General features: G+C 37.1%; 1 protein-coding gene across 1 annotated transcript in view; it reads left to right on the top strand.

The window, feature by feature from the left end:
- The window catches only part of LOC115919278 (DNA polymerase zeta catalytic subunit-like), a 23,804-nt gene extending 6,572 nt beyond the window's left edge, over positions 1–17,232 (top strand). The window contains exons 5-19 of the mRNA XM_030972671.1: positions 355–470; positions 1,422–1,540; positions 2,177–2,295; positions 2,827–2,968; positions 3,671–3,915; positions 4,465–4,608; positions 5,273–5,342; positions 6,049–6,156; positions 7,051–7,160; positions 7,670–7,784; positions 8,517–8,654; positions 9,576–9,766; positions 10,093–10,396; positions 11,139–11,300; positions 11,756–17,232. Of these exons, the coding sequence (XP_030828531.1) occupies positions 355–470; positions 1,422–1,540; positions 2,177–2,295; positions 2,827–2,968; positions 3,671–3,915; positions 4,465–4,608; positions 5,273–5,342; positions 6,049–6,156; positions 7,051–7,160; positions 7,670–7,784; positions 8,517–8,654; positions 9,576–9,766; positions 10,093–10,396; positions 11,139–11,300; positions 11,756–11,911 (2,239 nt within the window). The 3' untranslated portion in view covers positions 11,912–17,232. The remainder of the gene's footprint in view (positions 1–354; positions 471–1,421; positions 1,541–2,176; positions 2,296–2,826; positions 2,969–3,670; positions 3,916–4,464; positions 4,609–5,272; positions 5,343–6,048; positions 6,157–7,050; positions 7,161–7,669; positions 7,785–8,516; positions 8,655–9,575; positions 9,767–10,092; positions 10,397–11,138; positions 11,301–11,755) is intronic.

Genomic DNA, 17,232 nt, shown 5'->3' with positions numbered 1-17,232 from the left:
AACTATTATGGATAAAAATATAAAAATTTGGGCAATTAGATATTGTCTACAACACTGTAGGGGTTGAAATATATTGTAAAACAGCAATGTTGCTAAATGATATTGCTAAATTAAAAAAATATATCGTTAGATGATAAGGTGTGGCAATCTCTCAAGCATTAAACTTATATCGTCATACCTCTGTATGCTTCTGTATAATTTACAATTGCAAATGTATAATGATCGTAATCTAGTGTTTACTACCGTGATGGTCATGATCATACTATGTAAAATTTTGAACCATGCAGAAATAAATATAGAAACAAATAAATAAATAAAGAAGAAATAATACTATTTCTCCTTGTATTCTTTCAGACATGATCCAGACATGTTGGCAGGGTTTGAGATTCAGCAGCTTTCGTGGGGTTACCTCTTCCAGAGAGCAGCGTTCCTTGAGGTACAGCTCTGTCAACTAATCTCAAGATTACCAGGTGAGTCAGGGTCAAGCTCGCTTTCCATAAGGACCGCTATTCCTAAGGACCATTATTCATAAGAACCGCTATCCATAACACGTGACAAAATGAATAGCGATCCTTTATGAATAGTGGCCCTTATAAATAGCGAATAAATTATAGACAATACCTCGCTACTCATAAGGACCGCAATTCATAAGGACCGCTATCCATAACGCGTGATTAAATGAATAGCGGTCTTTTATAAATAGAGGTCCTTATAAATAGCGAGCAAACCCCGTGAATCAAGCCTTCAAGATGTGTGCTGGTGCAACAGACATCTTTAAATGATGATTATTATTATTATTATTATTATTATTATTATTATTATTATTAATATTATTATTATTATTATCATTATTATTATTATTATAATCTTTTATATTTTCCCAAAGAACATATCGTTGAGAGGAAATTTGGTCATGAGGTATTATAACTCACTTGCAGTCCAAAGAATCCATATTACATCCCTTCCATTACATATCTGTTATATTTATAGCCTAGATTACACTCTGTTAAAAGTGTATAAAATTAAGGGTATTTGCAATCTAATGCCTTGTTTACTTTTCTCAATCCGTGCATCCGCGTGCATTCGACTTGAAACGATGAATTAGAAGGTGGTAAAACATAGACGTTCAAACTCTCACCCTTTGGCTGTTTCATTTAAAGGCTATCTGCACTAGTTTGGCCAGGAGGGATTAGACCTCCATGCATGGTCACTGACAGGTGGTAATCTCATCAAATCAGCTCTCAATTAACATAAGAAAAAGGGGATCATGGGGGACTAATGGTCACCGATTAGGAATTGTTTGCTATATAGAGGGCACAAGTAGCTACTAGTAGTGCAGTCCCGCTTTAACTAGTACTTAACAATCAGAATTGAAGCGACATTGATTACAATCCTTTTTTTTATTGTGTCTGTCCCTTCAGATGATAAGCGTGAGAGTCACTTTTCTGCAGACAAAGATGCATACGGCGCCGACCACATGTCAGAGATCACAGTGGCTGGAAGGGTTGTCCTTAATCTATGGAGGATCATTAGGCACGAGGTAAAGTGTAATACCCCTATTATATAGCCCTGATTGTTTTCTTTTCTATGCCGTCCTTTCTCCGTTTTTTATTTTTCTTTTAAAAAATAGAGAGAAGGTTGAGCTCTGTTAAAGGGATTGGGTAACTTTGTCTTAGATTCTGAAACAAAATCCTGGATTTAGCTCATGCTGCGGTCATAATTATCAACCTTTAGGTCAGTCAGGAATCCCATGGCTTTTACAAGCCGATCGCCTGTCTGATTATCAAGATATTTATGATTGTGACTCAAAATTTCAAAAACTGTTTTCCTAACGGTTTTTTATAAATACACTACAGTCTATTGGGGAAAATGAGTATGGAAAAACCGGTCACTCCAAGATTTTACTTTTTTGAGGCACTTCATGATCATTTTGAAGCGCAATTTTGTTAGGGCTTCAATAATACACCATATCACATACATTGATAATACGTAGGGCCATTCATCTCAGATTTAACATTGTTAGGCGATACCTTTAATAGTTTTGTGAAAATAATTGCATTGAATTTGAACATTCTTTCAAATTGTTTGGGGTAGATAATCGTGCATATTACACTAATTGATTTCAACATCAAATATTATTATTGAAAAACACAATTCCATCTTTGTTTCTTTACAGGTGACTCTTAACATCTACACCTTTGAGAATGTTGCATACCATGTCCTTCACCAGCGGCTCCCTCTCTTCACGTTCCGCTCCTTGACCGACTGGTTTGACCACATTACCGCGTTCTACAGGTTTGTGGTTGATTCCATGCCAGAGACTTTCAATGTCCAGCTGTACCTTTCTTGTTTCAAATCCCTTGTTGTTTGATACATGAAATTGTAACGTACAAGAAAATTCTGTATTTTTGTATACTGCATATGACGCAAGTCTTTTAAGTTTTATCCATGTAATGAAACCCCCCCCCCCTCCCCCCCCCCCCAAAAAAAAAAAAGAAAAAAAAAAAGAAGAAGATGTATGCATTAGATTTGTGTATAAATTATGTAAATGGTCTATTGAGATTAGATTTGGAACAGATTTTGCAGGTGATTTATTCAAAATGATATAATTGAATTTACTACAATAAATGATACGTAAATCACAGTTATGAAATTTAGAAGAAAAGAAAAAAATTCCATGTTCTTGTCTACCGTTAGTCAACAATATTTCCAAAGATTGTGAATGCATGTATAAAGGAAGTAATATTTAGTGTATCCTAATCCAACATGCTCATTTGCCAATACTGCATTCTGAAACAATTCCATTTATTCAAAATCTCACATTAGGTGGAGGACAATTGAGTACTATGCTGACAGAGTGAAAGGGAACATCCAACTTATCAAGAAGCTCGATCTGATTGGAAGGACCAGCGAGCTGGCCAGGCTCTTTGGTATCGAGTTCTACTCTGTGCTATCAAGAGGGTCCCAGGTATGATCGTAATTATCATTATCATAAATGCCTCATTCAGTTTGGTATTATTTGTTTGCATGTGACCAGTAGACTTTTGGTAGTTGCAATTAGTAGTTGCAAAAGGAATTTGAGAGAAAAAGGAAGATTAGGTTGATAGTGAAAATACTTTGTCCCATGTGAAAATATTTTAGGTACAGGTACAATTTTTTGAGTGTAAGTGATATGCAGAAAGTATTAACAATCTGCTCCACATTATGGTGATTTAAAACGTACTTTGATTATTATGTGATCAATAATTCAGGAATAAATCAGATAGATCTTCACAAAAAACGGTTTCATTACGAGAAGTGAAGACGATGATGATTTTATTTTACCTGACTGCTAAGAAAGCAAGTAGGTGTGAGTAGTTAAGACATAGTGGAACTATGGCTGTATGTCCTATCCAGGGGACTTGGTAACTCAAGATAAATGCCTTAGGCTGTAGTGCATCGACTTGGTTTCAAACCACGGACCTTGATAAAAACCCATTGTACATGTATCTATGGCTTTAATCCAATTGACTTAGAGTAGTATAGTACGTGCCTTAATACCAAAGGCACTAATGCATTGACTTTGTTTCGAACCAGTGACTTTGTGGTTATGAAACACTGCTCTACCACTAAGAGATCAAATGTCAAATGATCCAATTACAAACAACCTGCTTGTTCCTTCATCTCACAGTATCGAGTCGAGTCCATGATGTTACGGCAGGCCAAGGGCGGGAATTACATCGCAGTATCGCCCAGTGTCCAGCAGAGGTCGAGGTCAAAGGCGCCGGAGTGCATCCCCCTCGTCATGGAACCCGAGTCAAGATTCTACGAGGATCCCGTCATCGTGCTCGACTTCGCCTCCCTCTACCCGTCCATGATGATCGCATACAACTATTGCTTCTCCACCTGTCTCGGTCGTGTAGAACATCTTGCCCAGTATGCATACTCATTGGTTTCTTCATTCTATTAATTAACCAAATTTTCCAGATTATTTGAAAGTGGTAATTTATGAATCTGAAGACAATCACAACACTCTTGAATAGGCGATGTGTTCAGCTATTGAATGTTTTATTGTTTGATTATCATTACGGAGAAGGTGAGTTTGTTCTTAGCTGTCTCTCACTCTCCATCCTCCCTAAACAGTTGGACCAGTCAGTGTCCACATAGGTTTGACCCTAATACCTCAGTCACACTGCCGAACCGACTTTAGACCAACTCCAGATTGACCGATTCTCAGCCGTAGATGTATTATGTAACATTTCCATTTGGTCTGTTGTCAGTCTGGAGTTGGTCTTGTTTCGGTCTGACTAGGGTGAAACAGTGTGGACTTTGTAAAGGAGTACAACATAAGTGTTAATGCCAAATTGTTTTAAAATAGGAAAAATTGAATAGAGGGAAACTAATATGCAGTCTTTCTATTCATGTGGTTACTGAAGCAAGTCTGACTCTATTTTCCTTCTCTTCATTTCTCTTTTATCATTACAGAGGCGGTGAGTTTGTGTTGGGCTGTCGCACTCTCTCTATCCCTCCTAAGCAACTGGACCAGCTCCTGGCCTCGGGTGGTGTCCACATAGCCCCTAACGGTATAGCCTTTGTGAAACACAGCGTCAGGAAGGGTGTCCTCCCCAGGTGAGTTGGTCTATGTCCCTCAGATAGGATGTATAAATAGAGGTTTCCTGGCCTCAGAGGGTATCACATAGCCCCTAACGGTTTAGCCTTTGTGAAACACAGCGTCAGAAACGGTGTCCTCCCCAGGTGAGTTGCTCTATATCCCTCAGATAGGATGTAAAATAGAGGTTTTCTGGTTAGGAGAAATACGACACGTTGTGCGGTTACTTTGCAGACAGGCATGACATATTGATGGATAGAAGTCAAGTTTTGAAGTCTGTAATTCTTTGTTTTAGTATAAAATTACATATGAAAATTTGCTAATTTCAGTCCTCACATTGCTGTATAGTTTGGGGCATACTTAGATGCCCAGGGCTATGAAAACCATGGAGTGATCATACTTTGTATTTATTTTTCATTTATTTATTTCAATCCCTGGCCTCAGATGGTATCCACAAAAATGAATGATTAAAAACCTGCTGTTGTGGTACACGTTCAAGAAATTTAGCCATTCTATTATTATGAGACCACTGCTCGACTACCACTTAGCCATCGCGTCTTGAGTTCTGAAAAACACAAAAAACATCCAGTTTACAAGGGCTATGAATAATTTTGTTGTTAACTGTATGTCTATCAGTTGTAAATGTGTGGGTTTTAGAGGTCTAATTTCTGTTCTCTTTTGCAGGATGTTGGATCAGATTCTCAATACAAGGACCATGGTGAAGAAAGCACTTAAAGACCATAGAGGAGACAAGGTAAGACCGATCAAATAGAGAGTTACAGAGCACTTGAAAAAGAAAAGATACGGTTTCACAGTTATGTTGATATAAACATGAATACAGTGGAACCTTATTATAAAGAGATCTTTTATAACAAGGTTTCTATTTTAACAAGGTGATTTTGCTGGTCCCAGCTTTTTATATTCTAATTTTTTTTGTTACCCTGATATAACAAGATTCCTGATACATGTATAACAAGGTGATTTTACTGGTCCTAGCTTGTTACATCTTTTGTTTTTTACCCTGATATAACAAGGTAATTTTCATGATCCCAAGGACCTCGTTATTACGAGGTTCCACTGTATCTACAGAGCAGATATAGATCCAGGAATGTGGAAGTGGGTGTGGGGGTGAGATGTCCCCAGATCCCTGGTAGGTGTACTGTAGAAAGTGACTGATTTTCAAAATGGGGTCCCCAGCAAATCAGGATATGGAAATCCATCGTAAGTCCTCAAATCAATCGCAAGTTTTCAGTCTCCTATCTCTTATGTACATAGCTGCGATTGCTATCAATTGCAAATAAATTATGATTGATATCAACTCTTTGTAAGACGGGGCCAGATTTACAAAGCAAAAGTGTCATCAAATGCCTAAGGGGGATTTGATATCAAATGTGCATGCCCCTTTCTATATGTAAGTTTTCGTGGATTAAGTTTCACTGATGTTTTGATTTTATTGTCAGGTGTTGGAGAGGATGCTGGATAACAGGCAGCTGGGGCTGAAGCTGATAGCAAACGTGACCTATGGCTACACGTCGGCTAACTTCTCTGGACGAATGCCCTGTATAGAGGTGAGTGCATCTTGCAGCAAGTTTGAAAGAATTAACTCAGGAAATAAGAGGGTGATTGAGAAGAATGTTTTTCATGTTATGGTGGTGATGGTGATCAAGATGATTATGATGAGGTGGAGGATGAGGATAACGATGATGAAGATGATGACAATGATGACGATGATGATGATGATGGTGGTGATGATGATTGTTATGATCGTGATGATGATGATGATGATGATTATGATGTTGATGATGATGATGATGATGATGATGATGATTATGATGATGATGATGATGGTGATGGTGATGATGATGATGGTTATGATGTTGATGATGATGGTGATGATGATGATGAGGAGGAGGAGGATGGTGATGATGATGATGAAAATGATAAAGATCTTGATTGATGATGATGTTGTTAATGAGGATAATGGTTATAGTCAGCTATATATAAACTGATGGTACACAAATTTCCTACACAAATATTATTGCGTAACTATTCCCTAAATGTTTAGTATAATTATATAATATTGACTGGCCTTGAGGGAGATACCACATATATTTCCCAAACTAGACTCATATTGCCCCGAGTGAAAGACGAGGGCACTATGGGTCTTGTGAGGGCAATATATGTGGTATCTCCCGAAAGTTAGGCCAGTCAATATTTTTATTGTTATCCAAATCAGACAGCTAGAGCAATTACATATATGACAATCTCAAATTTATATTATATTTACTGATAAGCTCTTTTAGGATTACAACAAGTGTAATATGATTTTGTAAAATCACTGCTCAGATGTCTGATACAGGTAATAATAAGTTTTAAGGCTAATGATGGTAAAATTTGCAACAAATATTTTCCATGACCTTATATAAATATAAAGATCTCTTTGTCTTCATGTACATTTTCAGGTTGGTGACAGTGTAGTGAGGAAGGGGCGTGAGACCCTAGAGAGGGCCATCAAGATGGTGGAGACCACCGCTAAGTGGGACGCTAGAGTGGTTTATGGAGACACAGACAGGTGATTCTTAACCCTTTATATCTCTCCATCTCCCACTCTCTCTCTCTCTCTCTCTCTCTCTCTTGTATGTGTTTCTAATTCTTTCTTTGTTTCTCTCGATTTCTGTCTTTAGCTGTTTCTCTAGGTCTATCTTTCTATCTCTCTCTCTCTCTCTTTCTCCTCTTTCTATCACCCTTTATATCTCCATTTCCATGTACACGTATCCAACTTTCCAGCGTTTTGTCAGTCAAGTTAATTTTTCTCTTTGCTTTTTGATAATAGGTCACAAGGCTTTCACATCACTATTTTATTTGTTTTCAAAAGATCTTGAAAACCTTAAATTGCCCAAAAAGTAATGTTTAGGTTATTTTTAATTCCATGTTAATTTGAAACTTGTTATCAATATGATTACCGGTATTCATGATTTTGTTATTGCATTATAGAGCATTTTAATAACATCAATCTTAAAATTAGAAACTAAAACTCTCTTTCTTTCTCTTATGTCAATTATCTTTTGTTTTGTGAATCAGTTTGTTTGTGCTGGTGAAGGGCGCAACCAAAGCAAGAGCCTTTGAGATAGGGAGAGAGATCGTTGCAGCCGTTTCCGCGGAGAACCCTAAACCTGTCAAACTCAAGCTGGAGAAGGTCAGTTTTGCACTTATTATATCTCATAATCTTCACATTAGATGTGTCATAGTTTAGTGGAAAAAGATGCTGTGGGAAAACCCTATTTTAAGTTTTTGTCAGGTTGCCAAGGAAATTTAACTTCTACTTTGACCGTTAGTCAGTCTCTATATTCTTGTATATTTCCCATCATGATAAAGGCGCTTAATTATTTAAAGACTGTATTGTTAGAAATTTAATGCTGGAAGTTAAACTCAAACATTAAAAAAAATCATCTAATCTAGCATTTTTTTAATTACATGTATACTCTTGCTTTCTTGTACAGTGAAACCTGTATATAAATACTGCTCCAGGGAAACATACAAAACACACTTTAAGAGCAGATTGTCTTTATGTATAGTTCATTTAATACCAGTTTTAATGGGAAATTATGCTCAAGGGAAACAAAAATGAGGTCCTTAAACACAGGTGGTCTTTCGATACAGGTGGTCGCTATTTAAAGCAAGTTTGACAGTATTATGATAGATTGAACATATTGATGATTTGTTGTTTTCACCTCTGATTATGCTTCATAACCTTCTTAACCTTCTTAAAATTGTGATGATTGTTAAATGTTATGTTAAAATGTAATTATTTTGTCTGTATTTATATATTTATGTAGATGTATAGCACCTTTATTGTCCGAAGACAAATTTTATGTATTTTTTACATGACAATAAATTATCTTGAATCTTGAATCTTGAATATATGTAGGTGTACAAACCATGTGTGCTTCAAGCCAAGAAGAGGTATGTGGGATACAAATACGAGTCACCAGATCAGAAAGAACCGGAGTTTGACGCCAAAGGAATAGAGACGGTGCGGAGAGACTCATGTCCTGCAGTTGCAAAGGTACGATTTTGGAGCGTGGTGGTAGTATAAGTAGGGTTACTTGTACAGTGTAGTTTTTGTTTCGGTTGTGGTGTTGGCGGGGCTGATACCAACTTAAGGTGATGGCGATGGTGATGATGATGATGATGATGATGATGATGATGATGATGAGGATGATGAGGATGATGATGATGATGATGGTGATGATGATGATGTTCACGATGATGATGGTGATGATGATGACGACAATGGTGATGATGATGATGATGTTCACGATGATGATGGTGATGATCATGATGATGATGATGATGATGAGGAGGAGGACGAGGATGATGATGATGATGATGATGACGAGGATGATGATGATGATGATGATGATGATGATGATGATGATGACGATGATGATGGTGTTAGTGTTGATAAGGATGGGGGTGGACATGAGAGATTATATGATGATAGTAATATGCATTAGGAGACTGATTTGGAAGGGGGTAGCAATGGCTGGGATTGTGTTAATATCAATTATAGCTCATTCGTTGTTTCAACAGCAAAGAACCAAACTTACTCACTTTGGAAGGTGATAATGGTGAGGTGCACTGACATGTGCTCAAGCAACATTTGCTCTAGAATTTATTTTGTCAATGATGTAGGAACTAGGTAAGGTTTGCAATATGGGTTTAAGGTTAGGGCTCAGGTTACAGTTATATACACGGATGATGTTTGGTCCAGGATTGAATTTTGAAAATTTGGTTCATGTAGGATGTTGATCACAGAGCAGTTGTCGACAGATGGTGATGGGCATTATACCATGGTGCAGTTGTTGAAAATGATGGTATTAAGAGAGGTTGTGACGTTGCCCTCAAATAAAATAATCAATATTCGTAAAAAAATGATTTCCATGGCATTACATAACAGAAACCCACCATTCCTTTTCTCCGCCAGATCTTGGAGCGGTCGCTCAAAACCCTCTTTGAGACCAAGGACGTGTCAAAGGTCAAACGTTACGTACAGCAGCAGTTCCAGAAGCTCAACGCAGGTCAGATCGGTCTACAAGATCTCATCTTTGCCAAGGAGTACAGGGGAAGACAGTACTATAAACCAACCTCCTGTGTGCCAGCATTGGAGATTGCCAAGTAAGTTAGATTCAGCGGAGTTTCTTTAAAGTTTTTGAAGAATCTTTTTTGGAAAAGATTATCAGGATACCAGCTTTATGGAGCTTCGTCAAATTGTTGATAAATATTTCGCTTTGGTTTGTATCTATGTAAATTTGTTTGTCCCTAAATAAGATTTATCAGCTAAGGAACAGATGAAAAAACAGAACACCATGGATTACCTCTGTGGAGAAACATGTACGTGTTCTTCCTGCCATGAATATTTGTGGATTATCACTTTGTGCACCAATTGATTTTATTAGAAGCTATTTAAAAATCTACCCACATCCTTCGTCCCCTTTCCTCAGACGAAAACTTGCCGTGGACCGTCGGTCGGAGCCCAGGGTGAGCGAGCGGGTCCCCTACGTGGTGGTCCACGGTAGCCCCGGCTTACCCCTCATCCAGCTGGTCCGTACCCCTCAGGACTACCTCCAGGATCCCTCCTACAACCTCAACGCCCCTTACTACATCACCAGGCAGATCATCCCGGCGTTGAACAGGGTGTTTGGTATGATGGCTGTAGATACGTTGGAGTGGTACCAAGAGCTGCCAAAGGTAGTCCATGTCAACACCGTCCCCAGCAAGGCTAAAGGCTCAGCTAATGCCAGGAAGGTGAGATTTGGGCGTAGATTATTCAAGTTTGGATTAGGATTACTTTTAAATCCCATCTGTACTAGTCTGGCCGGGGGGTTTATACCTCCCTGCACGTTCACTGACAGGTGTTTATCTCATCAAATCAGCTCTCAATTAACATAAGAAAAAAAGGATCATGGGGGACCAACAGGCATGGTAAGGCATTGTTTGCTATATAGAGGGCGCAAGTAGCTTATAAGTAGTGCAGTGGGGCTTTAAGATTATGATAGGATGATGATACCTTGGACTATTGTCAAAAACTGCCAAAGGTCGTCCATATCCATACCGTCCCCAGCAAGGCTAAAGGCTCAACTAATGCCAGGAAGGTGAGATTCAGGCTCAGATTATTACAAGTTTGGATTACGGTTTACTGTTAAAGATCTTTAGTTTCATGGATGTTGATATGATGGAATCTATTCAAATACTGTCAAGGGTTGTCCCATGTTAATACTGTCCCCAGCAAGGCCAAAGGATCAGCTAATGCCAGGAAGGTGAGATTGAACTTTAGATAAAATTTTAGATTGTGATTAAATCCAGCTATAAATATCTTCAGAGAAAACAATCTTTGAAATCAATGTTTCCGTACCTGGTTATCTATTAAGACAAAACAAGATTTCCGTCCAGGCATTTCGTAGCCCTTAAATATTCTTGGACGAAATTTGCTGTCTATGGTACAGAAAGGATCGATAATCATATTTTCACCATGCTCTTCCTCATGCAGGGCACCATCTCCCAGTACTTCTGCAGCCTGAACTGTGCAGTATGCGATCGTTTGACCCAGTCTGGTCTCTGTGAGGTATGCCGGTCAAGCCCCCAGACAACGGTCACCTCATTGATGAAGAGGGTCCAGGATTGGGATCGAGCCAGGGCACAAATAAACAAGGTAAAGCCAAAGGGATTGACTGTGATTTTTTACCTTTTGTACAAACCCATTTATTGTGCCCGGATTGTTTTCACTCCCTTTTGGAAATTTAACTTTTTGAAAGGAAAGGAAACCCTTCCCTTGGTGCTTCTATTAAAGGGAGTGGGTCGTCAGTTTCTGTGTGCACAAGGCCATATTTTGCTGACACCAGACTCGGCAGAAATACCTTTAATGTGTGTCCAAGTCTGAACACAGCGAACCAGTAGGCCTATCAAGAAATACCCCCTAGTCTCTAGGAGAGGGAAAAGTGCAAGGCATTACATAAAGCCGGTTGGTCATAAAACCAAAGGCTAATCTTGGTGATTGACAACACCTGTTATTGGTTAAACACAGTGTTGAACTCCCCATGAAAGCCTACTCCTATACATCTTTACAATGATTGGATATTTTTTTTTGTCTATGACACCTGCTTGCAGATCTGTACAAGCTGCTGTGGCTTTGCCGACAACAAGCAGCATTGCGCCACCCTGGACTGCCCAATCCGGTTCCAACTGGTCAAAACCGAACACAAGATGGAGAAAGTGGCACACTTCCTCTCATTGGTGCAATCCATAGACCCTCCTAGTACGTGAGCTCCGATTGGCTGACTGTGCTACATGTATGTATGTCTGTCCCTACCAATCAAATTGGACCGTTGTGTTGTTCTCTGCAATGAAGCTGGGATCGATTTGTCAGTGTACGAGTGTCCTGCAGTACAGGTGCAAAGATTGATTGAGATACGTGTACTTTTCTGAAAAGATATCCAGTATCTTAAGTGTATATTACAGTATGTGCCATATGTAGTTATGATATATTAAATACCAAGAACATGTTTACAATTCTCTGTGTATTTACAGTATACCTGTATAGAACTTTAAGCAGTACTTTGCACTTGAAGCATGGCAGAGGCTTGAAAAGAGTTGCTTACTGCAGTACCATAAAGAACAAATTCAACAGTCGTCATATTAAAACGTAAAATTTCTTTATGCATTTTTGTGTCAATCGCTCTTAGTGATTTTTTAATGTTTTTTTTAATAAATTGTACATATTACCTGCAAGTACAGTGACTTAGCCAAATTTGTGAATACACCTCACGACATGAGATGTTACTTGATTTGTATGTTTGATTTCATTGCGTAAAATATTTTGATTACAACATTTGCTGCATTTTAGGCCTACCTCCTTTGTCCACCATAACAGTGTACCTGTAATTATGAATTGTTCACTTCTTTTAAGGTTAACTTAGGCAGATATGTTTTCTACAAAAAAATCCCCTGAAAAGACTCAGATCGAGTCATCCATTTCATTTAGAGGTTGCACTACACACCTTTAAACCTGGACGAAACATTGGACGGGGTGATGCCCGTATCATTGACTTTGAGACCCACTTCTGGTCAAAAAAGGTAAAATAATCCATGTAGATTTAAAGGATCAATCCTTCACTGAATAGGGATTCTGGCTGTCCGCTATCGCCTTCCCTCCAGTGCTATTTAACAAATACCACTGGTAACCCAAGTTGATTGCCAACCATCTTGCTTGATTCTTTGTAACTGAACTAACATCTAACAATTTGCCATCATGGTATATGAACATGCAGTTATGATCTTGCACTGAAATAAGAATAAAGATGCTGTGAAATCTTGTACAGTATTCCCTTACAGTCTGTCAGAGATGTACAATTGAGATTTGTCCCATTTGCTTGCCCTGCTGCGAAATGATATTGCCTCTAGATATAGATGTCGCTAGGAGCGATAAAATATTAACCTTCAGTTTTAGTACTGAAAAACCACTAACATTGGCAACATGAACTTCGAAGAATCAGTAATGCTAGTCCGTTAATAAGCTGCACATTTTTTGAAGAATCCGACCACTCGTTAAAATCACAAACTATGTGGGCTCATAAAAATTCATGTTTTTACAGGAGCTTATAAATTGTTTGAATAGGAACAATTAGCATTAAGATGACGCAAAATGGAAATGTTTTTTGACACATTTTTTCAGGATAAATGAGGCTTCATAGTGTAAACAGTTTTGAGAGTGTAGACCTTATGTTTGGATAAACTTGACATAGCTTGACTGAGTAACTTAACTTTTTTTTTTTATATTCAATAAGTGCTGCAAAAAAACAACAACATTAAAATCAAATCAAATGTATTAGGTGCCAAATATATGCAATTTCGTTTGATAACAGGATTCACGGTCTCCAAGAATTCTATGCATCTATGTTTTGGTTGTTTTTGTTTAAATCAGACGCAAAGCCGCTGCCATTTTGTACTTACATGTACCTTATGTATTTCTGGTTTATTTCTAGTTCAAGATGAATTTGCACTCATTAATAATTGTTCTTTCCCATCCTACTGTCATTTGTTTGAACCATTTTTATCCATTGGTAAAGTAAAGTCAACAAATGTTATTGTTATGTTCACCCTGGTTTTCATGTGTTTTTGTTTTCTTCTAATGAGTACTCGGTGCTCATGTTTGATATCTGTGTACTGATGTTTCCTGAATCCAAATCAAGGTTTCGGTGTCATCATCATCATCATTATCATCATCATCTTCCAAATTTATCCAAGCAACTCCATACTCCAACCTTATTTGGCTTCCCTCGTGTTTATAATTGGTTCGTGACCTTTGAACCCAGTGAAGTGCCGAATCATTTTGGCGTTACATTTATGCGTTTCTTTGACTTTTTATTTGTAACATATCGATCTGAACTTGCATTGTAAGATTTGATTATTATGGAAATCTTACAACGTGAAAATGTTTGTGAAAAATGGGGTGTATTAGTTATCTATTGCAAATTACAAATATGTTGAGTATTCTAGGAAAATCATTCTAGGAAAAAAAAGACTTTAGTGTACTATTGCTCTCAATCGAGTGCTGTAAATACATTTGTACATTTATAATGTTGGTTTGAACAACGCACTGCATCTTTTTGTAAAGGTTCTGTGTTTGTATGTTTTTTTAGTTTACTGACTTATTTACTGTTTATAATCAGGTCACAAAGATGTATATTAGGTTTGTTTTACTCTATAGCTCTGATACTGCTGTAATGAAATTATCATGATCATGTATGCGTCTTGTATTATTTAGGTTGTTCATGTGGATTTGTTGTTGTTTTGAGAAGAATTTTCACGTAATAGGTATTCACACTATTTTGATAGCATTCACTGAATAAATGTTTACTCAAATCATTGCGTGTATTGTTTTTGCATCAAAAGTTACTAGCAATTGTTCTATAGTACCAAGGGAGCTAATCTCCTTAATCATGATGTTTTATTTTGTTTGTTGCTAGGGAATATACCTAGCATACACTTTGTCAATATATGAATTTTGAAACAGGAACGATAATTGGAAAAAAGTGAGCTAAAATATACAATGGCGTGTACAGATATATGTTGTACAAAATCAAGAATGATGAAGAAGATGAAAAAAAGGGAAAGAACATTTTATTTTCATGCTCTCTTTCTTCTTTCATGTTATCATTAAAGGTTTTTAGATAGGGATGTATTTGTTACTGAAAAAAGTAAATATGAGGATGTTCACCTGTGTAGAAAAGAAGAAAAATCAAGCTCATCATGATATTTTTGTGCTGTTTCATGGAACATTGTAACCGATATAATGTCCATGTACCTTGTTTTATTGTCTGATTCGAGATATTGATTTCTTCTTGTTTCTGTGTGTATTCATGAGTATATTAAATTTCAAGTGTTTTAATTATGCCAACTGGTAAACATCACTTTTTGTTGTAGATATGTAAATGTATTGGTTCTTTTCCACCCCTGTGACAGTACAACTCCTAAATTAAATCATTGACTGAAAATTTAAGTTTGTCAACCCAAATGGGTAATATGACACAGAGATATTGATCTGATTTTGGCAGAGTTTATGAGAAAGAGGTAGATTGATCAAGTTCATGCACGTTTTAAAATTGTAATGGATTAAGAATATGGTTGGAATATAAAAAAAAGTCAGTTGTATATTTGACTTAAAGGAAGGCTATGTAGAAGTGTATATATTTAGGATGAAATGTACAGCAAAAAACATACAGTTTAGCAAGTTTCCTAGTAGATTGTACACGTAGCCAGAGTATCGGACCAAAATGATGTGTGTTAATGTCGCATTGCATTAGTCAATCATAGACATTGTTGTTACGAGTCAGAAACTAAAGATGTGCACTTCATGTTTTGTTGTCACATATTATCTTTGTTTTATGTTTTTACCACAACAGTATTTGACAGGTGGAGCATCTTGCTATATGTTTAATCATGTGGATTATATTAGTAGATGACAATGTTGCTTGTGGTCTCCTCAATAGGTTTATTTGTTTTTTCTTTCGTCTCTTGTTTTGTTTTATTTGTTGAGATTATTGACCAGTTTTATCCTTCTTCCCGCTTACTTTGATATTCTTCAGTTGTGAAAAAATTATGAAAAGTATTCAGGAATAGATTGTTGATAACAATATCATGTGCAACGATCCATAGCAGCCAAGCTGTGCTTGTGAGAGGAACACATACTATCTAAAGCTTGCCTAAACACAGTGTTATCGATGTGATAGTGACCCCGATGATTTGAGTGGCACGTATTTTGCATTATTCTTAAATTTCTGCAAGTGAGCTCAACTTATAGCGCTTGTATGGCCATACGAGTGGAGTGTCACCTTGGTGACGTTTACGTATTATATTTTGATATAGAATTTCGTGGAGTATATAAGCATTAAGAGCAAATATCACAGAAAATTTGATTGATTTCTGCTTCCGTACACGTACTATGCCGCTCATGATTACAATGTAATTGAAAATGGTTGTCAACAGGAAGCAGACTTTTTTATGTTCGCTATTTTCTCGTCCCATTGGCATTTTTGTTTTCAGTTTACAATTTTCAATCATATTGCTTCTTTTAATATACATTTTAATTTGTATTAAACTAAGGAAAAGTGAAAGAAAGAAATAATTAGTGGCAATTCAAGGGGCGAAGCCCATTCATAAAATGCCTCCATTTTCTTTCTAAAAATGAGTGCCAACGCAACTTTGCCTCTAACAAAATATGCACGTAATCGTTTAGGACTTTATTGAAAAGACTATGTTGGTTTTTGTGTCCACCGGTGCAATAGATACATATATTACATCAAATTTTGTTTGGTTTACAGAGAAATCACCAGTTATTGAAGAGAAATATAAGCGTTTCCCGTATCTATGTATTTGATGACCTTGAAATATTTAAATGTGAGGTGGACCAGTATGACAGTTAATTGATTGTTTTCTGCTGATTTAATTGGGGGCTCTTTGTTATGTTGTATTTTGTCATCTATTGATTGTAGATTCGTTGTTAAAATAGATGAGTAATAGAGGCATGTTTATGGTAGGAGTTAAATAATCATGATTGTGGTAAATAATCATCTGTTAGTGTTCATCAACTTGTACTTAATGTGTTTACGTTTTTTTCCTAGAGTAATTTGTTTTCTAGAACGATGCTCGTTGAATTTTCCCTTCTGCAAAGGTGGAAACGTAGGGTGGACTTGTCGTTTATGTACATACAAACATTAGGGGTCCCAGCGTTGATCCCTGTGGAACTCCTCAATGAACAATACTTAATGTACTTAAAACACATGAAGGTTATGTTCCAGCTTTAGCGTGACTGATATTGTAAACGAAACGTTTCGGCCTCTAGCGGGCTCGACGTTAAGGTGTTGTGGGAAAAAAGAATCTATGTTTTAAATAGATGTTTTGTGAACTGAAAATAGATCTCGTTTTGAAGGTTATGTTATTGTATCGTCTGCGCAAACGAATCATGATGTAATGCCATCTTATATTTTGTACATTTTTGCGCTCGTGGTGAGTTCTACTTGTAGTGTTGTAAGGATTGGATAAGAAAGTTGTTTGGCTGAAATAAAGGCTTACTTTTGAAACGCCAA

The sequence above is a fragment of the Strongylocentrotus purpuratus genome, unplaced genomic scaffold (genome assembly GCF_000002235.5).
Source record: "Strongylocentrotus purpuratus isolate Spur 01 unplaced genomic scaffold, Spur_5.0 spur5_contig_863, whole genome shotgun sequence".
NCBI classification, from domain to species: Eukaryota; Metazoa; Echinodermata; class Echinoidea; order Camarodonta; family Strongylocentrotidae; genus Strongylocentrotus; species Strongylocentrotus purpuratus.
The sequence above is the reverse complement of the archived record's forward strand: the minus strand, read 5'-3'. Positions and strand labels throughout refer to the sequence as shown.